Source organism: Martes martes (assembly GCF_963455335.1).
Source record: "Martes martes genome assembly, chromosome: 13".
Taxonomy (NCBI): Eukaryota; Metazoa; Chordata; class Mammalia; order Carnivora; family Mustelidae; genus Martes; species Martes martes.
In genome coordinates this window covers 93,126,385-93,152,342 of record NC_137901.1, presented here as the reverse complement: position 1 = coordinate 93,152,342, position 25,958 = coordinate 93,126,385, and the positions used below count along the sequence as shown (strand labels likewise).

Genomic DNA, 25,958 nt, shown 5'->3' with positions numbered 1-25,958 from the left:
CATGCCGAAAAGAAGGAGCAGCCATTGGGGCACCTGGGGGGCTCATTCGTTAAGCGTCTGCCTTCGGCTCAGGTCATGATCCCCCACATTGGGCTCCCTGCACGGCACGGAGTGTGCTTCTCCCTCTCCCAGTCCCCCTGCTTGTGTTCCCTCTCTCGCTATATCTCTCTCTGTCAAATAAGTAAATAAAATCTTAAAAAAAAAAAAAAGCAGCCATTGCATAGGTCTGGAGGCAGAAGAGGCCTTTGGGATCAGAGGGATGCGAAGGAGTTCAGTGCGGCTGAGCAGCAGTGAGCGACAGTGCGCGAGAGGAAGGCGGAGCGGTTGGAAGAGACCAGCCCATGATAGCGCATTTGAGCCATGGTAAAAGCTTTCATTTATCAGAGGGTTTGGGTTTTTTTTTTTTTTAAAGATTTTATTCATTTGACAGAGAGAGAGAGAGAGAGAGATCACAGTTGGCAGAGAGATAGGCAGAGAGAGAGGGAGAAGCAGGCTCCCCGCCGAGCAGAGCCCGATGTGGGGCTCGATCCCAGGACCCTGGGATCATGACCCGAGCCAAAGGCAGAGGCTTAACCCACTGAGGCACCCAGGTGCCCTTTAAAGGGTTTTTTTTTTAAGCAAGGGGGTAAAAAGCCTGATCACGTTTTCTAAAGCTCACTGGCTCTCTGGAAACTAGAATTGAGGGGGAGCAAGGCTGGAAGAAGGAATCTTAGTTTGAAAACTAAAGTGAAATGTAGGCAGTATGGACCAGAGTGCGACAGAAAGAAGTGGGTTCACCCGTGCCTGGCCCCGCGTAATACCTGTAAGCAACACACTCGTTTTCCAAAATGGCAAGATTTTTATTTCCTTTCCTTTCCTTTCCTTTCTTTCTTTCTTTTTTTTTTTTTGGAGAGAGAGCAGGGGTGGGTGCAGAGCAGAGGGAGAGAGAGGGAGAAACGGAATCCCAAGCAGACTCCCTGCTGAGCACAGAGCCTGACCAGGGTCAGATCCCAGGACCCCAAGATCATGCTCTGAGCCGGAACCAAGAGTCAGACGTTCAACCGAACTGAGTCCCCCAGTGCACCAAGATTTTGTAATTCTTTTTTTTTTTTAAGATTTTATTCATTTATTCGACAGAGAGAGAAATCGTAAGTAGGCAGAGAGGCAGGCAGAGAGAGAAGGAGAAGCAGGTTCCCCGCTGAGCAGAGAGCCCGATGCGGGGCTCGATCCCAGGACCCTGAGATCATGACCTGAGCTGAAGGCAGAGGCTTAACACGCTGAGCCACCCAGGCGCCCCAAGATTTTAAAATTCTTAAATATTTTTTGACACAGTTGAACTACTTGAATATTATTTTATGTTATTTATTAACTTGTATATATATTAATTTTTATTTCTCGTTTTGATTTTAACTTAAAATTTTCATTTCTTTACTCAGATTTCATGAAACCATTTTTTGTAAACACCTTAGGGGGACTTCACACTCACATGTCTACGTACGACTCTTGTTTTTAATCTCCAAACCTTTTCTCAGTCTTTTTCATCTCAATGAATAGTATTAGTATCTCTACTCACTTAAGCTCCAAACACTGAGCCCTTTTATTCTCTATATCAGCGGCTCTAGTTGGTCCTTTTTCTGAAATTCTGATATGTCTGAGAATTACATAAGTCTCCACCCCACACGCGGGCGCACACACACACAAAATCATGCAGAAAAGAAGTATTTGCCTTATATTTGAGTTCTTGCCAAATCTTTTGACTTGCAGGGTACCTCCTGGGAATATTGGCTCCCAGTTACTAGTAAAGATTATTGTAAGGTAAACAGACTTTCACTTTAAAATAGCCGATAAATGACCATGTTGTGGAAACCACGAACAGTTGTACTTACTGGGTCCCGAAGAGTCATTAGGACATAATGTGTTATGCACAGGGTTCTTGTGGTTTGGAATGATTTGCACAGGTAGGATTACATGTAGATTCATTGTAGATTACAGATTGAGTTAAAATGTCAAAAAAAACTGAATAAAACTGGCTACCAAGAAGGAGCCTTTCTGGGGAAGTCAGTGATGGCGGCGTTTCGGGCGACAGCCTTGCACCAGAATGTTCTTCAGCTGTGACGATCATACAGGAGCCTGCTGTTTCTTGTCTTTCAAATGACAGCTCGGTAGCCTGTATTTGCTCTGTATTCAGTATTTCTGCCTTCGTAGCACTCAGTAGTGTGTGCCAGTCCTGCTTTTCTGTGCTAGGAACACTGTTCCTAGCGTTTGCCGTACCCGGAGGCCCTGGTGCGGGCTCACCCATGCTCTCCCCTCGTCTTCCCCCACGGACGTACAGCAGAGAATCACATCAGTGATTAATTAGTTTCTCCAGTGTTTGAGTATAAATTGCTCATGGTCACTGCTCCTTGAGTGGATTTCATCTTTTTTCGTTTAAAAATTCATGTTTCTAAGCACTTGTCACTTTTAAATGTTTTCATTTCTGTTTAAACTTTTTTTTTAGGCTTTTATTTAAATTCCAGTTAGTTAATATATGGTGTCTGTCAGAATTTCTAATGTCCAGTAAGTAGACATTTTATTTGGGAGGGTTTTTGTGTTTTGTTTTGTTTTAATTGGGATCCTAGGCTCATTTCAGTTTTATTCAATGAGTTTAATCATTGGGAGATTTACACAGTATGATTCATTTGTTTCCTTTTTAGAGGAAGTCTGGCTAGATAACAGTCTCAAAATGTGGCACCAGGATAATCAAGACAAGCTTAGAAGTGTGGAGAGAGGCCATGAATATGATGTTTTTAGGAAAATATTTCATTCAAGCATTAACTTTGTTCATTTAGCAATGAGACCCCATAAATGTGGCTCAGGTGAAAAAAGTTTGAAACATCCTTTTGAGTTTCTTATTCCAAAAAATAACCGTGGAAGAAAGAAACCTGATGAGCTCAATAAGAAATATTTATTGTATATCAAAGCTGATAGAACCCATGGTGGCGAGCCATACTGTGATTGCAGTAACTGTAGGAAGGCTAGCCGGACGGGGTCACGGCCCCTTGCAAACCACCGAACACACAGAGGAGTCCACTTGTGCATGGACTGCGGCAACGTTTTCAGTAAGAAGTCACAGCTCATCGTCCACCAGCGGACGCACACGGGAGAGAAGCCCTACGGCTGCAGCGACTGCGGGAAGGCCTTCTCCCAGAAGTCCTTGCTCACTATTCATCAGAGGACGCATTCGGGAGAAAAGCCATACGGGTGCGGAGACTGCCAGAAAGCTTTCAGCAGGAGGTCCCTGCTCATTTTACACCAGCGGACGCACACGGGGGAGAAGCCCTACGGCTGCGGCGACTGCGGGAAGGCCTTCAGCAGGAAGTCGCAGCTCAAGAGACACCAGAGGACCCACACGGTGGAGAAGCCCTACGGCTGCGGCGACTGCGGGAAGGCCTTCTCCCAGAAGTTAAAGCTCCTTACCCACCAGAGAACTCACACCGGGGAGAAGCCCTATGGCTGCAGCGATTGCGGGAAAGCCTTCTTCTGGAAGTCTCAGCTGATTACGCATCAGAGGACTCACACGGGGAAGAAACCGTACGCCTGTACCGAGTGCACAAAAGCCTTCAGCAGGAACTCGCTGCTCATCAGGCATCAGAGGATCCACACGGGGGAGAAGCCCTACGAGTGCGGCGAGTGCGGCGAAGCCTTCATCAGAAAACCGCAGCTCGTCAAGCACCAGCTGGCACACACGGGAGAGAAGAACTACCGGTGCGGGGACTGTGAGGAGGCGTTCCTTAGGAAGTCAGAGCTGCTCCGCCATCAGAAGACCCACGTGGGGGAGAAACCCTACGGATGTGTCGAATGTGGAAAAACCTTCTTCGGGAAGTCCCAGCTCCTAACGCATCAGAGAACTCACACTGGCGAGAAGCCGTACGAATGCGGTGAGTGTGGGAAGGCCTTCACCCAGAAGTCCAGCCTGATTTCACACCAGAGGACGCACACAGGGGAGAAGCCCTATGAGTGCACGGAGTGCGGGAAGACCTTCAGTGAGAAGTCAAGCCTCATTCATCACCAGAGAACCCATACTGGAGAGAAACCCTTCGAGTGTAGTGAGTGTAGGAAAGCTTTTGCCTGGAAGCCACAGCTTCTTCGGCATCAGAGAATTCATACAGGGGAAAAGCCCTACGAATGCAGTGAATGTGGGAAAGCCTTTGTTCAGAAAGTGCAGCTCATCAAGCATCAGAGAAATCACACAGGAGAGAAAACCTACGGATGCGGTGAGTGTGCGAAAGCCTTCTTTGAGAAGGCACAGCTCGTTATCCATCAGAGAATTCACACAGGGGAGAGACCCTATCAATGTGGCGAGTGTGGGAAGTCCTTCACTAGAAAGTCTCACCTTATGAGGCATCAGCGAATTCACACGGGAGACAGATACTCTGGGTGCGGTGAGTGTGGGACCGCCTTCAGCAGGAAGTCACAGCTCATGCTTCCCCAGGGGACTCACGCCCTCTAGAAACGGCGTGATGCCGTGAACGTGGGAAATCTGGCGTCCGATGTCGCCTTTTGGCGTGTCCGAGGACGCACACACGGGAGCAACCCCATCAGTGCACTGGGAAGGCAGGTCTCAGCCGGTTCAGAGAGGGAATTTGTTTAAGTAGACAGTGTAAGGGAGCCTTCTCCCAGAACACACGGCTTATCACCCGTTGACGACTTAACGTGGAAGTCTTAGCAGTATCGTGTGGCAGACCCTGTAGTCAGAAGCGACAGCTCATTGTTAGAGGACCTACACTCGAGGGGAAACGGGACTGCTGTAAAAATCAAGCGAGAGGTTTCATCAAGAAAGGATAACTCGCAGTACGCCAGAGGGTACATACACGCAGGAAATGCTGCATCGTCTGACCTGGAGATTTCCGTATGGAGGAGAGGTCCTAATGTGAAGAATTTTGATAAGCGCGATCCTGTTGAAAGAATTCTATGACGTTGTGTTTGTTGTACATAAGTTATTATGAAAATGGTTATTTTAAAATGGTAGATGTGTTTTAAGTATGAAAACGTCTGCTTTCTGCTGTGTTGGTACAGCAAGGACCAGATTGACTCCCCTGCCCTCAGCGGCTAGAAACTGTAAAATGTATGTGAAAGAATGGTTTAGAGACCTATGGCAAGCAGGTGTCTGTGATCCCCGGCAGAAGGTGGACAGAGTCAGGTACGCTCCCAGGCTGCCGTTCGGGGAAGGGAACACACGCGGTCTCGTCGAAGAGAGCTGCTGACTCGGCCTTTGGAGAGGCCACAGTGGCTAGAATTTATAGGGAGAGGAGAGAGAGCTTTCTGGAGAGAGGGCTATGGAAACCTACCAGGAGTCCCCTTGAGTCTTTTGGCTTAGCGCTGATTGGCATGTGTGTTAAAGGAAAAGTCGTGCTGGAAAGCGGGAGGCTGAGCAGGTCCCAGAAGTCAGTGCAGGCTGGGAGCAAAGTTCCCGCCGGCTGGAGTGGAAACAGCTTTGAACACACGGGGCATCAGGTAGGATTTCCAGCAGACTATGATCTTGTGAAGGAACTAACCCTAGATTCAGAGCTGCTCTGGACCCACTATGTCTGGCATCCAGAAACTTCCTGACACGCGAAGAAACTGTGAGAATACGACTCGTAGCCGGGACAGAAATGAACCCGTAGAAGAGACATAGCAGAGCCTGAAGCAGTTGGCATTGGATAAGGGTGTTTGACTAGCTTTTATGAATGTAGAGGAAAACATGACCGTGACAAGACCCGAAGTGGAAGGTGTATTTTCAAAAGCCCAAGTGGAACTCCTCAGGATGAAAACAGCGGTAATCTGAAAATTAAAACAAAAACCAAACAAACAAAAAAACCACACCAATAACCAAAAAGCCCTACTCTGGGTGGAATTAAGAACAGATGAGACATAGAAGAAGAAAAATCGATGAATTTAAGTAAGAATAAAAAAACTGTCCAACTGATGTACAGAGGAAAAAAGCCTGGGAGGAGAGGAGGGGTCCGTTGTAGTGGGAGCGGGGTCCTAGCAGGAGAGAAGGGGGCTGGGGAAGAAAAGTAACGAGGGAGCTGAGTAAGTGACAGCTGAAATTGTTACCCATGGGATGAAAAGTGTCACTGCCCATATTCAAGGAGTTCAAAGAACCCCAAAGCAGACACACAAAAAAACCCCGCTAACGGACATCAGAGTCAGATGGAAGAAGAACGGCTATAAAGCGCCTCGGGAGAGACAGGGCGCGCTCACAGAGCAGAGTACGACGGCTCGTGGGCAGAGGCTGCTCGGGCTGCGGGGCGACGGGGGGAGTGACGACTTTGGATTACTGAGGGAAGAATAAAGCCCCTGCACCCTGGTGTTTGTCTGTTACCCATCAAGAAGACTCTCAAAAACGAAAGCAAAAAAGAGGCTTTTTCAGGAGAACAAAATTTGAGAATTTATTAGCTGTAGGCTTTCCTCCAGGCAAATTTAAGTAAGTCTGGGGGCCGCAGGAAAGGAATGCTGGCTGGAAATGTGGATCTGCAGGAAGAAACGAAGAGTTCTGGGAGTGCCGAATACGTGGTAAATATAATAGATTTTTTTTTCTCATTTTAAAATCTTTTAAAAAGGTAATCCGTTGTTTAAAGCCAAATAGGGACAGTGTGTCGTGGGTTGTGATCTGTTTAGAAGTATATGACAAAAACAACACTTTGGATGAACTTTCCAAAGTAGTTGAATTGACTGCATCCTCCCGAGTCCGAAGCCTGCTTCCCCAGGGCTTAGGGTGACTCGGATCTGTAGCATCTGCACACGAGTGGCCCGTGTGATGGACCAGCATGTGTGCCAGCGCTTCCCCGCCCTCCTCTCTCTGCTCTGCACCCCAGGGGCTGTCCCTCTAGGGTTCCTACTGAAGTGTGAACGCGGGAGGTGCTAGATCGCCCGCGGGAGGAGAGAGGCTGGACCATTCATTCCCCCCACCGCCTCCCTTTCCTGGACCTTGGTTTTGGCAGAGTCTGTTCCTGTACGGCCCGGCTCCTGCAGGGCAGCCCTCCTTTGGGGCTGTAGACTCTCCGTTCTCAGCTCCCACCTCCCTCTCCTTGCCCTTCAGGGGCCTCACCACCCCTGGCTGGCGTCCTTACTTCTGAACTCGTTATCTGTAAATAGTCGCTCAGTTAAATGTGCTTGAGTGAAAATTTGGAGCGCACTGCTTGTTTTCTGTGCCGTGTTAAGGTTGAGCACTTAACAGCATTTTGAGTGCCAGTTACTGGTGCATGTGTCTCACAGGGCGCAGACTGACATCGGTCAAGATTCCCCACACGAAATGTCAGTGTTTTCTCTCTCTTTTTTTAAACCATTCCACAGAAATTATAAGTAACAGAGTGTCTTGTGTTTTGTGTTTTGTTTTGCTGCAAATGTCCGCGGCTGCACAGATTGTCACCTGCTCCGTGTCCAATGGTCTTGCACTTATTACTAACCCTTCTTCAGCAATAGAAGCCAAAACACTTATGAAGTCTTATGCTACCTCTGGATTAGCCAAGCAATTTACAGAAACACATTGGCGTTTATGTTCAATATGTATGGACAAGAAAAAAGGATAACCGGGTCCTGAGTGAGGCGGAAAGGAATGATGCCTCATAGATCCCAGTGTCTCCTTTAGGGACACTGCTGGGCATACCCTCATTCCATACTCTGCTGCTTCTCTGTATAATTCATGTAATCTGTAACCCATGGACGAGGTTTCCACGCCAGTAAGAATTGCCACAGAGGGTCTCTAAAGGCTCCACACCAGTGCCCATCACCAGCACGACGGTCTGGGGAAGTCAGAGTCAGGTTGAAGTGGGCTGCCTTCGAGTCTGCACGCGGCAGCCCCGTCCATTGTCATTTGTCAGATACCTCTTAGGAAGTTCACCTTTCTTCACCCTCTCTCACCTGGTCCTCTTCTCTTGGTACCTGGGCCACTTTTGAAGGGAAGTAATTGCCCTCAGGCTACACAGCTGCATTTTCTCTCCGGGTGCGTTTGCGTTTTGGTATGCATTTTGAACTTTTCATGCAGGTCTTCCGTTTTGTGTAACCCCGAAAGACGCCATTCACAATGTAGCCTGTGCCAATAAACTTGTGTATTTCTCTGGTCCTGTCATTAAGGAATTATCTAGCCAATGAAATCAATGTTTCAAGGTGTGGACATGTTTGGAACACAGCACTGTGACAGTTACCTGTAACGGCTTCTCCGTAATAGGACTGTGTACTCTCTGGGTGATAGCAAAATGGTTTCCACCAGCACAGCTCTCCCCGGGCCCCCTGTATTTGTCACTTAGTGAAGGGAAAGGCCACGCTCACTCTCAGCTTAGAAGACTTTATCTCGTGATGTCTGTCTGCAGCTGAGAAGCAGGCCGTGCAACATCTCATGACAAGCTCACGAGCGTGACAGGTAACTAAGTTACACGGTCCCGCATGTGTGAATCTGGTGCTGCTGTCCGGTCATTGTTTATTTCCTTCATTGGGTCTGGGCAGTTGAGATGAGCTATTGCTCCTTGTAGCCAGGCAGACTTGACATCCCGTCGTAGAGATCGTTCCTTTGAGAACGTGAAGATGAAGTAAACCAGGGACCACCAACTGTGTTGAATACCGAAATCACTGTACTTCGGTATTTTGCAACACCTACGTCATCAGAAATGCCCAGCAAGGAGAGTGTAGCTACAGAAGCAGTCACCGGTAAGGTGAAGGGAGAATGCAAACAAAGTGACATTTGTAGTTTGAGGTTCTCATTTAAAGCCTTGCTCTCATTCCTATCATTGAAATTTATTAACACATCAAGCTCAACTTCACGAGAAGACGGGGAAGCAGATTAGCTGCTAGTGTATGGAAGAGAGTGGTCATGTTAAGGGGGCATGTAAACCATGGACTTGCCATCGGCTGGCAGTGTGGGTGTATCTCCAAACCGTGGTATCACAGGCTAGCGCTACATGGGTGAGCGAGTATACATACTCCTCTCTGGTGTGTGTCTGCACAGAGCAGAATGTGGGAGGGATGACACCTGAGATCTGGGCCAGCAATGCTTCACATACAAGGATGGGGCAGACAGCTGACGAAGAAGGTGGGGCTGCTGTCCCTTCTGTGTCTGTGCGCTGCTGGTGCGGGTCTCCACTGACTGGTACACCTGGAGAGCAGGGGTGCCCCAGGGAGCTGTGCTAGCTCACACCTATTGCCCACACTTCTCTGTGCTGTATTGGAAAAGAAAGTCTCTGTACCTCTATATTTACTGAGTAAACTGTTCAACAAATTAGTATGTGAGAGTGTGATCATTGGTGACCGTGAACTCTAGCTTCTCTTCCGCTGGGTATCCCACACCAAGTCTGAGCTCTGGCCAGTTTCCAACACGCTCATCATCCACATACACCGGGAACGTACGGAGAAAAGCACCTCCCGATTCACTTGGCGGTCAGTGGTCTGCGTGGCCCTTGGTCCACCTGGCTGGGGTCTGGGGTCTGTGCGGAAGAAAAACGGCCTGCTTTCTTACAGACTAAACCGGAGACTCCCCTAATCCCTTGAAGCCCAAGTGAGTACAACACGGGCAGTTTAGCTCTACCGCCAGCACAACTGGTAAGGAAAGTGGAGGTGGGGTGTGCGCCCATCCACCCTGCGCCTTGCGGGTCGGTATCCCCCACTAAACAGACGGGCAGCGTCCGGCCCTGCACACGGGGGCCCGGACCGCCCCCCCCGTCCGGTGCTCTGCCCACAGGAGACGCAGTTGTCCTTGGATGCCTTTCCTGGCCTTTTGTTTTCTTTTTACGGTTTTACTTTTAAGTAATCTCTACACCGGACATGGGGCCTAAACTCACGACCCAGAGACCAAGGGGGTCGGGCTCACCGGCTGAGCCGGGCAGTGCCCCAGATTCCTTCCTGTCTTAATGCCCTGCGCCCCCAGCACAGGCCCCTGCTCTGTTCAGCACCCGAGTGTGGGGTTAAAGCTCATGCTTTTGCCTCGCCGAGAGCTTCCGGCGGAGGGAACTCCGGCACTCGCTTCGCTGCGCGCACCCCCGGACTCCCGAAAGGCCAGCGGAGCTGACGGCGAGGCCCGCCGCAGAGCCCTCTGGGAGATGTAGTTCTGGGGCGAGAGGCACCCTGGGAAATGGAGTTCTGCGCGCCCCTTTCCGCGGTCCGCGGGGAGGCTCTCCGCGCCCGGGCCCCAGCGGGAGGGGGCGGGGCTGGGGCGGCCCCGTGGGGACGGCGTTCGGGGCCAGTGCGGTGTGGGGCGCGGCCGCCGGGGCCGGCGAGCGCGGAGGACCGCTGAGGGGCTGCGGGGGTCGGGGACTGGGTCAGTTTGGGAGCCGGGCCCTGAGGGCTGAGGGCTGGCGGGTGAGAGGACAGCGGAGGGGGTGTTCCGGGGCTGCCGTTGCGGTGGGTGGTCGCGCGCCTGCAGGGCGGCGTCGTGGGGTCCGCACTGCGGGAGCGCCGGGCCCGCACGCTGGCTGGTGAGCAGGGGCCGGGGCCCTGGGCGTCCGCCGTCTGGACTTGGGGCGCCTGCGGTGGTCCCGGCAGCCGCGAGGCGCAGAAACTGGGTGCCAGGCGGGGTTGGTGCCGGGCGAGTGGACTGTGCTGCTTGGCGGGGCCGCGAGGTTGAGTGTCCGCGCGTGACCGACTTGTGGATTGCTGGGGCCTGCGAGAGCGCTGCGGGCGGGGGGGGGGCGCTCGGGGGGGGGCGCTCCCGGAGGAGGATCTGAGCCTTAGGGGTGAGTGGCTTGGGGGCCGGGGGCGGGGGGTGTCCGGGAGGTGCTGTGCGGGTCGCCAACCACAGGCTCGTGAGGAAGTGAGTGTGGGGTGTCCGTTTACCTCAGCGACTGCGGAAGCACGGAGCCCCCGGGCTCCCCGGGAATCCGGGTGAGGGTGACTGGTGGGAGAGGAGCTGGGGATGCCGGAGCGGTTGGGGAGGCCCGGGTGTCCGTCATGACAAGAGCCCTTGGGTGCCTGGCCGGCTCGGTGGGTAGAGCGGGGACGCCGTCTTCGGGTCGTGAGTTCCAGGCCTGGGTCGCGCAGAGCTTGCCTCAAAAACCAAAGAGAATGGTGACTGCGGAACTGGGGGGTGAGTGATTTGGTAGCTTGGGGGTGGAAGTCAGACATGGGTTGACATTTGGCTGTAACTGGGGGGCCCTGGGGTTGACTGGGGACAGAGTAGGTTTGGGCGACTGGGGAGACATTTTGTGGGGAGAATCCAGCTGGTCATCAGGAAGCCTGTGGGGGTTAATAAGTGTGAAGGTGAGCGAGGGAGTTGATGGTGTAAGTGACCCGGTTGTGGGAGTTAGTGAGGGCCCAGCTGTGTCTGCGCGACCGGGACTCGCAGAGCTCGCGGGGAGTGTGACTGGTGGAGTAGGTGATGAAGGGCTGTGGGGTTGGCTGGGAGGTCGTCCAGGCTAATGACTGCGTGGCCCTGGGGGTCCGGGATTGAAGCCTGGGGATGCGGGGATATTGGATATTGGCTGAGAGCGGACTAGGCAACCTGTAGGGTATAACCAGAGGTCTGTGTTTATAACTGTGGGTCTGAAAGTGGGCTTACTGCATAAAAGGCAGTTTAAAAATGTAAGACTTCAGATCCCATCTTTGTAACATCAGCGTGGTTTCCACCACCTACGAGAGACGTACCTTTGAAGTAGTGGGATTATTGATAATTGTCATTGATGAGAATTTTCTGATTTCTCTGTAATCACGTCACGTGATAAGAGCACTAACTAGCATTTACTCAATGTTGATGTGCCAGTCATAGTTCTACGGTATTTACGTGTGTTAACGACTGTAGAATTCTCAAGAACATCATGAGCTTCAAATGAACGACTTGTATTTTGAGGAGAAGCTCTGATGAATTACTCGTTTCATCAACTGCTGGATTCAGGCTCTTTTCTTTATGCCTTTACTAAAAAGTGAACGTGACGTTCTCATTTTCGGTGGGCTCTGTATTACACACACGCGCGGTCTCTCTTTCCCTTCCCCATTTCGAGAGAGAATGAGTGCTTGGTGCGATGCTGCTACTACGGGGGTGGGGTTCCTTCTGCGTACCCCCCTATTTTGAACCCTTGTGAGGTCTGTGTAGAGTCTATAGAAAATCCACTCTGAGCTTTAAATGCAGGTGAGTTTCCAACAAGAGACGGGTATTTACGTCAACTAAAGAGAGTTTGTTACCCGACTCTACAGATTCTAGTTTCCGTGGACTAATTGGCTTGTCTGAGATAAAGAAGTCTCTGGAGAAGGGTCCTGGGTGAACAGAATTCTGACCCGAGACCTTTAATTTGAGCATCAAGATAAGAACCCAGAAGATATGCAGAGCCTACAGTTACTGGCCATTTCCCGAGAGCAGCAGAAAATGACCAAGTCCCAGGTGAGTAATTCATTTATTTCCTCAGTTGTGGTTCCATACAATTCGCCCATTTTAAGTGAACAATTGACTGTTGGTGGTGATCGTTTTTCAGTAAGTTTAGAGGCTTCTGCCACCATCTAATTGTTCAGCCACAATCTAAATTTAGCATATTTTCATCCTCCAGGGGCGCCTGGTGGCTCTGCCTTCAGCTCAGGTCATGATCCCAGGGCCCTGGGACCTAGTCCCACTTCCGGCTCCCTGCTCAACGGGGAGTCTGCTTCTCCCTCTCCTTCTGCCTGCTGTTAGCCCTGCTTGTGCCTTCTCTCTCTCTCTCTCTCTTTCTATGAAATAACTAAATAAAGTCTCAAAAAAAATATGAAAAGGACATTTTCATCCTCCTAAAAGGAAACCCCATCTCCATAGCAGGTAATCCCCAGGGCCCCACCCCAGCTCCAAGCCCCAGCTCCTGGGTTTACCCATTCTGCCCATCTCATATCCACAGGATCACACGCTACGGGGTCTTTTGTGACTGGCTTCTTTCATGTAGCCTACTTTAAAGATGGGCCGTGAATTAATACTTTATTGTCTTTTGTTGTGGAATAATATTCTGTTGTGTGACTGTAGCACGTTTTGTTTATCAGTTCCTCATTTGCTAGACCAAATGGCTGTTTGCTATTTTGGCTGCTATGAATACTACTACTGCCAACATTGGTGTGTATGTTCTCTATTCTTAGGTACATACCTAGGAATCGAACTGCTAGTTCCTGTGGTAACTATATTTAACATTTTAAAGAACTGATAGACTCTTTTCTAAGTTACTGTTTTCTTTTTTAAGATCTAATTGTTTAGGGGTGCCTGGGTTGCTCAGTGAGTTAAAGCCTCTGCCTTCGGCTCAGGTCATGATCCCAGGGTGCTGGGAATGAGTCCCGCATCAGGCTCCCTGCTCAGTGGGGGGCCTGCTTCCCCTCTCTCTCTGCTGCCTCTCTGCCTACTTGTGATCTGTCTCTCTGTCTCTGTCAAATAAATAAAAATCTTTTAAGAAAATGATCAAATAAATGTATCACTTGGGGACGACTTCATTTACAAATAGTGGCTCTAATAATAAGGCCACTGAAGGCGCACCTGTGGGGCTGTCGGTTAAGCGTCGGCCTTTGCCTTGCGTCATGATCCCAGGGTCCTGAGATCGACTCCTGGGTCGGGCTCCCTGCTCGGTTGGAAGCCTCCCCCTGCTTGTGTTCCCTCTCTCACTGTGTCTCTGCCTCTGTCAAATAAATAAATAAAAATCTTAAAAAAAAAAAATAAGGCCACTGAAGTTTCTCCTGCTAGGACGCGTGGAAGCAGACAGCCCGGGGCTGGCGCGGCGCTTGAGGGCTGCCGTGAGAGACCGCGGGGTCTTTCCGGGCGTCTGCTCTGCCGTACTTTGCCCGTTGGCTTTCTGTGTCACACATGTTGCTCACGGCCCAAGGTGGTTACTGCAGCTCCAAGCACAACGTCTGCTTTAAGAGCAGGGAGGGGGACGCCTGGGTGGCGCAGGTGGTGAAGGGTCCAGCTCTTAGTTTCCGCTCAGGTCATGATTTCAGCGCCGCAGATCAGGCCCCACATCAGGATGCGCGCTCAGCGCAGAGTCTGCTGAAGACTCCCCCCCTCTCCCCCGGCCCTCCTCCTGCTCCCTCTTGCCCTAAAATAAGTAAGTGATTCTCTTTTAAAAAATCATAAAAAATAAAAGCAGGAAGAATAGTAGAGAGCAGAGGGTGTTATCAGTGTGTCTCTCTCACCAGAAAAGCAGCAGCTTCCCCCGGGTGGCCTCGCGCTTCCCGAGGCCGTTGCCAGCGGGCCTCGCGGGACTGACTCTGGATGTAAGAGAGGCGGCAGGGCCAAGGGAACGGTCACGATCTGTGACTGGGAGCGGGCGCATCTGCACCCCTCGTACAGCTGAGGTTCGCAGACAGAAGGAGGGCAGCTCTCCCGAAGGCTATTGTGGCTCCTGCCCCGGGGTCTTTGCAGCTTGGTTTCGCCGTCGGATCCCACTGGTTCCGCTTCACCAGGCGCCGCTCTTCCAGGGCCCGCTGTCGTTCGCGGATGTGGCCGTGGACTTCACGTGGGAGGAGTGGCGGCTGCTGGACTCCACGCAGAAGGCTCTGTACCGAAGTGTGATGCTGGAGAACTTGAGCAGCCTTGTGTCCCTGGGTAAGGCCACGTCCGGTGTGGACTCGGGCCGTCAGCTGGCTTTCCCTGTTTGTTGACTGAAAAATGGGACCTCTGAAGTGTGTCATGACAGAGGGCTTTAGTCTAAGAATTCAAAAATTCTTAGCCCTTTTTGTCTCCAGAGTGTCTGTCCATGCACGTCCCAAGTGAACGACCTCTTCCACAGCCTCTGGAGCTAAGCATTCACTTATTCTTCAGAAGCCCGAGCCCAGGAAATTGGGCCCAAGTCCTGTGTGATTTTCCATCCGCAGGGTTTCAGCTCCTCAGACCAGATGTGACCTTCAGGCCGGAGCAGGAGAAGCCACGGGTACACCCCGAGTCCGAGCTTTGCAGGCGAGGCCCCTGGGAGGCGGTGGAGTTAAATTCCAGCTGGAAGTGAACAGTGAAGACGGTGAGGGGTGGGCACCTGTGCAATGTTGTTTAGAGAATTCTCGAGGTCACTAACCCTTTGGAAGTGACTCAGAGCCATTGAGATGAGCTTCTCAGATACGCAGGTATCATTTCTATTGCTTATCACGTGAGGATAGGTCATCTGTCCTCCTTGGCTCTGATTTTAGAGTGAGCTGTGCCTCTCTGGTCTGTCCTAAGGAGCTCAACCCCTCTTTCTTATGTCGGAACTTGTTTGTTCATTTTCCACACCAGAGACCTTATCCTGCTGATAGATCCCTTTTCTTTTCTCTTGGACACAGGATTCATTGTGATTTTTTCCCCTCTCACTGTTCTAATTTCCACATATTTTCTTTCCCCTTTCATTGTAAATGCCTCAGATTACTCTTGTACTCCCACAGTCATTTCCTCTAGTCTCTCCTTCATTTCTTTCATGATGGTTTACTCCTCCTGGGCCTGTAACCAAAGAAATGACTTTGGTGTCCTCATTCCCTTCTAGTGCAACTTTTTATTGCCTTGTCTTAGGGTCGAGTGTGTGTGCAGATGAAACCCTCCGCCTGGAACAGATTATTCTGTCATGGCTCCTAACAACCTGTTTAGTCCATTTTTTTCCTTCTCCTTACCTATTATTGGTTTTCTACCTCAGTTTCCATGAAAGCACTTTATTTAATTTTAATTCCCAAACACGTACCAGTGTGCAGGATTATTTCTGCGGTTCTGGTTCATCTGGTTCACAGTTATTGAAGAATTCACTAAATGTGTTTAATTGTTCTCTTTTCTAGAATACTGGAAAGTTGATGATTACAAAGCATGGCACCAAGAAATTCAAGACAGGATTAAAAAATTGGAACAAGTTCGTGAAATGAATGCAGGTGGAAAAATATTTCAGTCTGGCATGAACCTTGCCCCTTTAAAGCAAAAATCCAATAACCGTGTCTCAACTGGAAAACATCTGAAATATTCACTAGATTTATTTACTCAGACTGGAAACAGTGGAAGAAAGAAAGCTGGTAAGGTCAGTGGATATGAGAAATCCTTTCTCCATACTGCACGTGAAAAAACTCCTGTTGGATTAAAACACTATGAATGTAAGGAATGTGGAAAAGTCATCAGCAAGAAGTCACGGCTCATCGTCCATCAGAGAACACACACAGGAGAGAAACCATTCAAATGCAATGACTGTGGCAAAGCCTTTTCCCAGAAGTCACACCTCGTTACACACCAGACAGTTCACACAGGAGAAAAACGTTATGGATGTGAGTGTGGGAAGGCCTTCGCTAGAAAGTCACACCTCATCACACACCAGAGAACTCACACGGGAGAGAAACCGTATGGATGCAGCGAGTGTAGCAAAGTGTTCTCTCAGACCTCACAGCTCATCATTCATCAGCGAAGTCACACGGGAGAGAAACCCTATGCCTGTAGTGAATGTGGGAAAGCCTTTAGTGGGAAATCACAGCTTATCACTCACAAGAGAACCCATATAGATGAAAAGCCCAACAAATGCAGTGAGTGTGGGAAAGCCTTCAGAGAGAAGTCAAGTCTCAGTAAGCATCAGAGAATCCATTCAGGAGAGAAGCCCTACGGGTGCAGTGAGTGCGGGAGAGCCTTCCGTGGGAAGTCACTGCTGCTTCGACATCAGAAGACTCATTTAGGAGAAAAGCCCTACAGATGCAGCGAGTGTGGGAAAGCATTTATTTGGAAGTCACAGCTCCTCATACATCAGCGAACTCACACAGGAGAGAAGCCCTATGGATGCGGCGAGTGTGGGAAAGCCTTCTCCCAGAAGTCACACCTCCTCGTACATCAGAGAACTCACACAGGACAGAAACCCTAGAAACAGAGTGGACGTGGGGCGCCTGGGGGGCTCATTCGGTTAAGCGTCTGCCTTGGGCTTCGGTCATGATCCCGGGGTCCTGGGATGGAGTCCTGCATCGGGCTCCTTGCCCAGCAGGGAGCCTGCTTCTCCCTCTGCCTTCTGCTCCCCCTGCTCGTGCTCGCTTGCTTGCTCTCTCTCTCTCTCTCTCAATCTATCAAATAAATAAAAATCTTTTTAAAAAAGAAAGAAAGAAAGAAACAGTGGCCATGAGAAACTTTTAAGGAAATAATCATACTCCTCTCTACATCCTAGAACGCAATTATAGAAATTCTCTGAAGGCTGTGAGTATAGGAAAATCATTGACAGGAAATTCTACTTCCCCCTTTTTTAAAAAAAAAAAAAAAGATTTTATCCATTTCCTGGCATGAGAGAGAGCACAAGCAGCAGGGAGGGGCAGAGGGAGAAGCAGGCTCCACGCGGAGCAGGGAGCCCAATGCAGGACTGGATCCCAGGACCCTGGGATCATGACCTGAGCCAAAGGCAGACGCTTCACTGACTGAACCCCCCAGGTGCCCGAAGTTCTACTTCCTTAAACATCACAAAGCCCAAGCGGGAGAGTGAGCCTGTGTGTGCTGTGAACGCAGCAAAGACAGGAGAGAAAAGCACTCAGTGAATAGTCTAGTCTCATTGTAAATCAAGTTACTCATATTGAGAACAAAAAAATGATTTAAAAGAAGATAGAAAAATTTGTCCATAGAAACGTTTAAAATAATCAATCTCCAACTCTGATATTGGATCTTTTAAGGAAAAGATTATTCAATTTTAAATAATAAGCATATGAAACTTTAAAGATACATATCTGTGTGTGTATGTATGTTAGCAATGATGACAGCCAAGTAAAAAGCGTGTCGATTCAGAGGGATATAGGACTTACGTTCCTGAGTATGGCTACATGTTATACATTTATATATTCTCGTAGCACGTGTGAAATTAATCTGTGAGCATGGTGTATGTCATGTTTATGGCACGGCGTCTGTGAACAGTGCTGCACAACAGGTATCGTTTGTACCACGACCATAGAGGATACGCTGGGCCAAATGATGTATTTCTTATTTAACAAGTAGTTTAAGTTATATTGCCAGATACTTCTCGGCACACGTAAATGAGTTTGAGAACTCTTACCGTGCTCTGTCTTCGATAATAGAAGCCGGAAGTTTTCAGTAAAAGCTCCTGCCTCCTCTGAGTGCCCAGTTTATACACAGAACTGCTGTTCATATTAGACGCGCAAAGGCAAGAAGACACGTGAGCATGCGACGGAGCGAGCAACAGAGAAGCTCTGAATAGCACTGCTCTTCATAGGAATGTGTGTGAAATAAGGTTCGTAAAAATAAAAGACCCACAAAGCATCTCCTCCTTTTATTTTTCAGTGGGATTTCTATACAGATTAGTTGTACATAGGTCAAATATAATAGAGCTAAGAACCTGTATTTTAGGTTAATATGCTAAGACATCATGTAATACTGTTCTCTGTGTCAATCTTTTAATGTTTTCCTAAAGTAACTTGCAAATAATTAGAAGAAACTCTATTTAAAAAAAAAAAAAACCACCATGTAGTTCTATAGGGTTACATGCAGAGACTTTTGCTAGGGGAATTAGGATTTTTGATAATTTGATTCAGACATCTTATACAGATGAGACTTTAGAAGTTGAGGTACCTGGGACACCTGGGTGGCTCAGTTTGTTAAGCATCTGCCTTTGGCTCAGGTCGTGATCTCAGGGTCCTGGGATCGAGTCCCACATCTGGCTCCTGACTCAGCAGAGAGCTTGCTTCTCCCTCCCCCTCTGCCTGCTGCTCTCCCTGCTTGTACTCTCCCTCTCTGTTAAATGAATAAATAAAACCTTAAAAACAATTCTTAAAAAAAAAAAAGGAAGTTGAGGTACCTTATTGTTTGTAAAAGAAATCTCTATTTAATGTACAAGAAATCTTGCAGTGCACAAGGTATTATCTTGCTTTTAAATAGGCCAACCTTAAGTTTAATTTGTAAATAATGTGTCTTGAAAATGCCAAAAGCCTTTCTTGAATGTTGATGAAGTTCAGAGGTTTGCATCACACCCTAAATGTGTGATTTACATTCATGTTTTTATTCCATTTGCCCAGTTCTGCAATTTGAGCTATAGTAGGATTATTCTAAAATCAGCTTAGGATGTAATCATATTTATATTAAAATCATCTTAAAATTTATATTTATAATTGTTAGGGTCCGTGATCAAAGGAACGAGACTGATGCAAAGCGAAAGTCAAGCAAAGCTTTATTCTGTGCCAAGCATCGAAAATCAAACCGACTGGTAGGGGCCGTCTCTTACGAAGAGACGGTGAGGACGACCCCGACAAGGGCGCTCCCCGACGAGGCCGCTCCCCAGACGAGGCCACTCCGGACGAGGCCGCTCCCCGGACAGGCCGCTCCCCAGACGAGGCTGCTCCCGACGATGAAGAGGCAATGATGACTACGAGGACGATAGCCCCGATGACGCAGACTCTGCTCCCCATGACGCTGCTCCCGGCGAGGCCGCTCTGGACGAGGCTGCTGCTGACGAGGCCACGCCCCAGACGAGGCCACTCCCCGGAGGGAGGCTGCTCTGGCAAGGCCACTCCTGACGACTCTAACAGCTCTTACTGCTCCGGCGAGACCGCTCCCAACGAGGCTTACAGCTCTTACCGGCCCCTACTAGCCTCACAAACCAACTTTTATAGAGGCACTTTTAGCCGGGCTACACACAGGTAGCCAATGAGATTGCGATACACAGAGAAAACTGCGCAGTCATGCTAGGTTACACACGGGCAGCCAATTGAATTTCAATTTACCCTAGTAGATATATGTGCTCCCCTCTGATTGGATGTCCTCACCTGGCCTGACCCGCCCTTGTATCTAGGCTTTGCAAGGAAGTTCTTCTGGGAGGGGCAGGGTCAATCTAAGTTCACTGCAACAATATGGCTCCCTCTGATTAAGTAGGCCCTTACAATAATAAGGACGCCTGGATGGCTCAGTTGGTTAAGCCGCTACCTTCGGCTTGGGTCATGATCCCAGGGTCCTAGAATCGAGTCCCGCATCAGGCTCCTTGCTTGCCAGGAAGCCTGCTTCTCTCTCTCTCCCTCTGCCTGCTTGTGCGCGCGCTCTCTCTCTCTCTCTCTGTCAAATAAAGAAATAAAATATTTTTAAAAATTTATATTCATAATAGATTTTATTTATTTTATATGATAGGTTATATATTAAAATAGACACTAAAATTTAAAACTTAATTGTATTAACTAGTGCTATTAAATGTGATTATTAAAATTGAAGGTAATATTATTATATTCAAGCTGATTTTACCAGTTTTGTTCCAGAGGGATTGTCCACGAGGATTTAGTCATCACTGATGCCTCCTCCTTGTCCTTCATCTTCTTAGGTCAAGTTACAGAGGTAGAGGGGAGTATCTGTGAAGTAGAAGGCTATGACCTCCTGAGGGAGAAAAATGCCCTTGGATCCAAACGTTCCAGAGGAGCAGAGTGGCTTTCTGAAGACACACTATCCACCCGTGAGGGGAGCACCAGCCCAGGGTGCTCGGGTGAGCATGACTCCCTGGTCAGCCTGGGATGCAGGTGTGTGTGCGTGTGTGCACGTGTGCGCGTGTGCAGACAGGCACACACACACCCTGCCCTGCTGATACAGTGTGCACGGTGGCAGGTTACTGCTACATCTGACATGCTTTGCACACTTACTTCCAGAGTAAGAGCCAAAGTCACCTTGTTCTGAATTAAATTGCTTTCTCTCTGCCGTGAACATGCACAAAATGCTGTTTGTGTTAGAATCTTCTATTTCTCATGTTTCCTGCCCTGTTGGGTGTTCTCAGATGCGCCATAGTGGAGCCCTACGGTGTGTGAGCGGCAGCCTGACCAGCCTTGCCTGCCGGTGGCCTCTCCCACTTGGCATCCGGTTGTGAGAGAGGCTTGGCCTGTCCCAGGCCCGAGTCCCTCAGGGCCAGCGTCTAAGTAGGACAGTTGTTTTTCCGGGAGGGGAGGGGCCAGAAATCAAGAGGCAATCAGGGGGCCCTGCGGGGAATGGCCCTCCCTCTGCGTTAGGTCCCTCAGGCCACCAGCCCAGGCCGCCCCACCCTCCCCCAGGTAGGCTCCCTGTGGCTCTGTGATTTTCGGACAGGCCTTTCCTCCCCTCCCAGGCTCCTAGCTCCGGACTTAAGGACAGACACCACGGTGATTCCAGCAGATGGGCTGAGCAGGGACCCTGCCGGATCCCAGAACCCCAGGACCGAGCCCCAAGCAGAAGGTTGGTGCTTAACCGACTGAGCCACCCAGGTGCCCCGGCAAAACAAATGTTAAATCTGGTTTACAGAAAACGCTTTTTACCCCTTGTAACCACTCAGCTAGCGCCTCCTGGGACCCATCCCGAGCTGGTCCGTCACTTAGACCCCGGGTTTTGCTCGGTAACAGCCCGGGGTATTTCCCTGCGGCCGCCCCCCCACCCCGCGCCTGTTGGCCCCGCCTTGGCGTTGCTGGGAGACCGCACCCGGCCTAATAAGGGCGGCTCCCCGGCTCCCCAGGCCGCAGGGCCGGGAGGTCGCGTCGGTCGTTTGCGGGCCCCTTCCAGCGGTTGGCGGCGGAGCGGCTCCCGCTGTCCCGCGTCCGGGGCGCAGAGGGCGGAGCGCGCCCGTGGGGTGCTGGCTGCGGCGGGCCCAGCGGGTGCGCGGAGCTGCAGGGAGACCGCGGCCTTGGGCGAGCTTCTGGGGGGGGGGCTCCCGCAGTCGGGACCCCAAGTGGGGCCTGGGGCGCGGCAGGGCCGCGTGTGCGAGTCGTGAGCCCGCGGGGGCGGATAGGGCTGACTCGGACGCGCTCTTCCCGCCCCCAGGGTTCAGGGATGTCCCCAGCACCTGAGTCCCACGCAGGTCCCCGGCCAACGGGCCAACGGGGCGCGCGTCCCTCCCGCCCTGCGCGGGGTCCTCCGCCTCCCCCCCCCCCCCCCCCCCCGTCGCTAGGGCTGTCTGGTCGCCTGGGGTTTCCCGTAACCGCAAGTTCCGGGTGGAGCGCGCCAGTTCGAGCTGGGGCGGTTGGTCATTTGTGTGCTTGCCTTTGCTTTCCGTGTGATTTTGTGGGGTTTGCTTCATTTTTCTCCCTCAGGTTGTAACTTGCACGTATACCTCCGAGTTTAAAATATGTAAGATCTAATCTATATTTTTATTTTATTTTCACTCTCGCCTACAATTTAAAAAGTACAGTCTCTCCATGGCAGCAAATTGAGCAGATTATTTCTAGAGGGCATGTGACACAATTGAACATTGTTTAAGTACAGCAGTTGTTGGATGTACTTATTTCTAAAATTTTCTGTGTGTAAGGGCCTACGTAGCCAGAGGGAGCCATTTTGTTGTTTATGCAGTAAACTTAGGTTGACTCTGCCCCTCCCAGAGGAACTTTCTTAAAAGCAAGTCTGTGAAACCAGTCCCAGGTAGCAAAGCCCACATACAATGGCGGGTCAGGCCAGGTGGAGACATCCAATCAGTGGGATGCGCATACTGTCTCCCTAGCTACCAAGGAGAGTGGGTCCCGCCTTTTGGGCACCAATTCTGACCAAGGTGATAGGCCAGTTCAAATACCTACTAAGGTAAATTGAAATTCAATTGGCCGCCCGTGTATGACCTAGCATGACTGCGCAGTTTTCTCTGTGTGTTGCAATCTCATTGGCCACCTGTGTGTGGCCAGGCTCAACCCACCTCTATAAAAGTTAGTCTGTGAGGCTGGGAGGGCTCACCTCTTTGTAAGAGACGGCCCCGACCGGTCGTTTTGACTCTCAATGCTTGGCGTGAAATAAAGCTTTGCTTGACCTTCGTTTTGTATCACTCTCACTCCTTTCATAACGGACCCATTATTGGGGGAAACCTATCATTGGGGGCCCATCTGGGATCAAACCACGAGACTGAGCCAGCATCAGAATTTCTGGGAAAAGCCTCCGGAGGTAAGAACTCGGGATCCTGTCTGTCTGGTTGCGGAACTCTGGCATACAGCCCACGGGGGAGAAGCTGGACGCAGCCATGTTCCCCAGGGCTGGAGTGGATGTGGGGACGCCCCATCCCTCCACTGGTAGATCATCAGGAATTTCGAGTCCCCCCTAGGCGGTCAGGAGATCAAGAAAGTCCCCATCGGTGGCAGGTTCTGGGTAAGGACCGCTGGGCCTGCAGTTGGCTTTGTCTTGTCCTTTTGTTGTCTGTTGTGTTGTCTGTTGTGTTTGCAGGGGACCGAGAAAGTCCCCACCAGCAGCAGCCTCTGGATGAGGATCGCTGGGCCTGTGGTTGTCTTTGTCTTGCCTTTTTGTTGTCTGTTGTGTTGTTGGTTGTGTTTGGAGAAATGGGGCAAGTGGGGAGTAAGGGACCCGTGACACCCCTAAGTCTTGTTCTCCAGCATTTCAAGGATTTTCAAGGTAAAGCCACCCAGTCGGATGACAAGGTTTACCCGGGAAAACTAAAAACACTCTGCCAATTAGAGTGGCCCACTTTCTCCACAGGGTGGCCACCGGAAGGAACGTTTGCCTTGGCTCAGATCTACTCTAACCTGAGTGAGGTCTTCGATCTCCATCGAGACCAAATACCGTACATCGTGGCCTGGCGATATCTGATAGAAGAGCCACCGTCATGGCTCAAGTCTCACCTTCCCCCTGCTAATGAAACCATCTCTCTCCCTCTAAGGCAGGTTAGATCACCAAACCCAGAACAGAGAGATGAGGAGGAACCAGGGAAGAAGACCGTCCTACCCCTGTTGGATGTGGAGGATGTAGAATCCCCCCCCCCCAATCTGTCCCCTAAACCTGACTCTCGATCTTGAGACACCCTTACCAGTCCACCTCATACGCGGTCGGGGTCCACCTATGGGACCACCAAGCAGAAAGACCCCCCTGATCCTTCCCCTTTCCTCTATCCCCCTCTGCCTCCCTCTACCTCACCGGTTCCATCAGCGCCGATGCTGCCTCTCCGTGAGGTTGCTCTACCGGACGGGAGAGGGCGCCCCCACCTAACCTATATCCCTTTCTCCTCTTCTGACATCTATACTGGAAGGCCCAACACAAATCCTTTTCTGTCCACCCTCAGGATTTAATTGGTCTCCTGGAGACTGTCTTTCTTACCCACCAGCCCACCTGGGTGGATATTCAACAGCTCCTTATGGCTCTCTTTAATGTGGAAGACAGGGATCACATCACGTGAGAAACCCATAAGGTGATAAGTGAGAGACTTGGCAGGGACCTTGATCCCTGGCGAATGGAGGACTCCTGCCCGAGGGAACCCCCCCCCCCGACTGGGATCCAAACTCCGATGAAGGTAAGCAGAGCCTACGCTTCTACCGCCAGGCTCTACTGGGAGGCCTCCGTGCAGCTGCAAGGAGACCCATAAATTTATCTAAAAAAATTAGTGTGGTGACTCAAGGTAAGAATGAGTCTCCGGGAGCTTTCCTAGAAAGGCTTATTGAAGCCTATAAAATGTATAGCCCGATCGACCCTGAGGCACCCGAAAATCAGAGGGCAGTGAATCTTGCTTTTGCCAGTCAGTCAGCCCCAGATATAAGGAGGAAACGTCAGAAAATGGAAGGATTTGAAGGGGAGAATCTGACTGAGTTAGTGGGAATAGCAGAAAAGGTGTTTAACAACAGGGATGCACAAGAGGATGAGAAACAGACAAAAAACTGGTTAAGGTTTTGGCATTACATGAGGCGGGAAAGAGACGGGGGAAAGAGGTCAATGGAAAGGGAAAGGCAGGTAGGGGCAGGTAGGGGATGGTAAATGGAAGGAGAAACCTAAGCACACAGGAGGCAGGCGGGAAGACGTAGATTCAGATCAGTGCGCTTACTGTAAGGAAAAAGGACGTTGGGCCAGGGAGTGCCCCAAAAGGAAGACGGCAATGCTGGCCACCAGAGTCTGAAGGGGCCGTGGTTCAGAGCCCCTCCCCGAACCTTGGGTAAGAATTGAAGTGGAGGGGAAATCAACTGATTTTTTTGGTGGACACGGGAGCCCAATTTTCATCATTACTTAAACCTATGGTAAAACTCTCTGGAGAGGAAGTCTGGGTGCAAGGGGTGAATGGCACAGAGAGACATAAATGGACAACAGAAAGGACTTTAAATTTGGCCTCGGGAGTAGTCAAGCATCGATTCCTGGTCCTCCCTAATGCCCCGTATAACCTGATGGGAAGAGATCTCCTCCACGAACTACGAGCTGGCATTCAGTTCTCGGAAGGAGACACGACTGTAACCTTGAGACAACCCACTGTGCAGATGTTTGTGGCAGCAGTAGATGAACACCTTCTGTACGAGCCAGTCTCAGAACCAGAGGAGACAAGAGAAGGGAGCCTTCTCCGAACCCTACAGGTCGAGTTTCCCGAAGTCTGGGCAGAAGAGAGGCCCCCTGGCTTGGCCAAGGGACAGCCTCCAGTGGTGGTACAATTAAAAGCAACGGCCTCGGCTGTTCGCATCTGGCAGTACTCCCTCCCCTGGGAAGCAAAGGAAGGGATCAGAAAACACATGAACCGCCTCCGAGGAGACGGGATCCTAGTTCCTTGCAAGTCTCCATGGAACACACCTTTGCTGCCCGTCAAAAAGGCCGGAGACTGGGGATTACCGACCCGTTCAGGACTTGCGGGAAGTTAAAAAACAGGTTGAAGATATCCACCCAACGGGGCCTAACCCCTATACCCTCCTCTCCCTCCTGGGCCCCAAAAGAACTGTCTATACCGTCTTAGATCTCAAAGATGCATTTTTCCGCCTCTCTTTAGCAAGGGAGTCTACCCCCTTCCTTAACCCTTGACTCTCCTGCCCGGGGAGAGTCTCCCGTGCCCAGGTCACGGCTCCATAGGTGACCCGATACCTATGCAGGAAACAGGAGTATCAGGACTCCCCCACACCCTCCGATCACCAAATACCTTACCACGTATGGCTGTAAACCCGAGCCCTGCCTGGGCCTGATAAAAGTCCCCGCCGACTGCCTCCCAGCGAGAACTTCCCCAACTCCTCCTCCCCGAGCCGCGGAACCTCGCCTGAGAGTGCCCGCCTCCTCCCAGCGCGACTTTCCTGGCTCCCCTTCTCCTGAGCCCTGAGACTTCGCCAGAGACGCCTTTGATAAATTTTGCCTTGCGCCTGCCTCGCCTGTAAAACCTTACACCCCTCCGTGTCCCGGTCACTCGGAGTCCCGCGCTTTCTTAACTATCGCACATTCGCAGCAATATCCACTCTCTGTCATA

The 25,958-nt window shown here is 50.5% G+C and overlaps 2 protein-coding genes across 3 annotated transcripts in view; both read left to right on the top strand.

Annotated features, from left to right (window-relative positions):
• LOC308353970 (KRAB domain-containing protein 4-like) overlaps nucleotides 1-16,921 on the top strand; it is a 30,573-nt gene extending 13,652 nt beyond the window's left edge. The window contains exons 6-7 of one of the 2 annotated variants that reach the window (XM_080821139.1): nucleotides 12,118-12,301; nucleotides 14,341-14,459. In XM_080821139.1, the coding sequence (XP_080677265.1) occupies nucleotides 12,118-12,185 (68 nt within the window). In that variant the 3' untranslated portion in view covers nucleotides 12,186-12,301; nucleotides 14,341-14,459. Of the gene's footprint in view, nucleotides 1-12,117; nucleotides 12,302-14,340; nucleotides 14,460-15,654 lie in introns of those variants that run through there. The other variant, XM_080821137.1, reaches the window with a different exon arrangement.
• On the top strand, nucleotides 2,727-9,213 carry ZNF605 (zinc finger protein 605). The gene has a single exon (XM_080821136.1). It carries the CDS (start codon nucleotides 2,810-2,812, stop codon nucleotides 4,466-4,468), a length of 1,659 nt encoding a protein of 552 aa, XP_080677262.1. The 5' UTR covers nucleotides 2,727-2,809; the 3' UTR covers nucleotides 4,469-9,213.
• Nucleotides 16,922-25,958: the final 9,037 nt, after the last annotated feature.

Bases quoted from the DNA above. Each gene is read 5' to 3' on its own strand.
- ZNF605 (XM_080821136.1), top strand. From the start codon at position 2,810: ATGAGACCCCATAAATGTGGCTCAGGTGAAAAAAGTTTGAAACATCCT.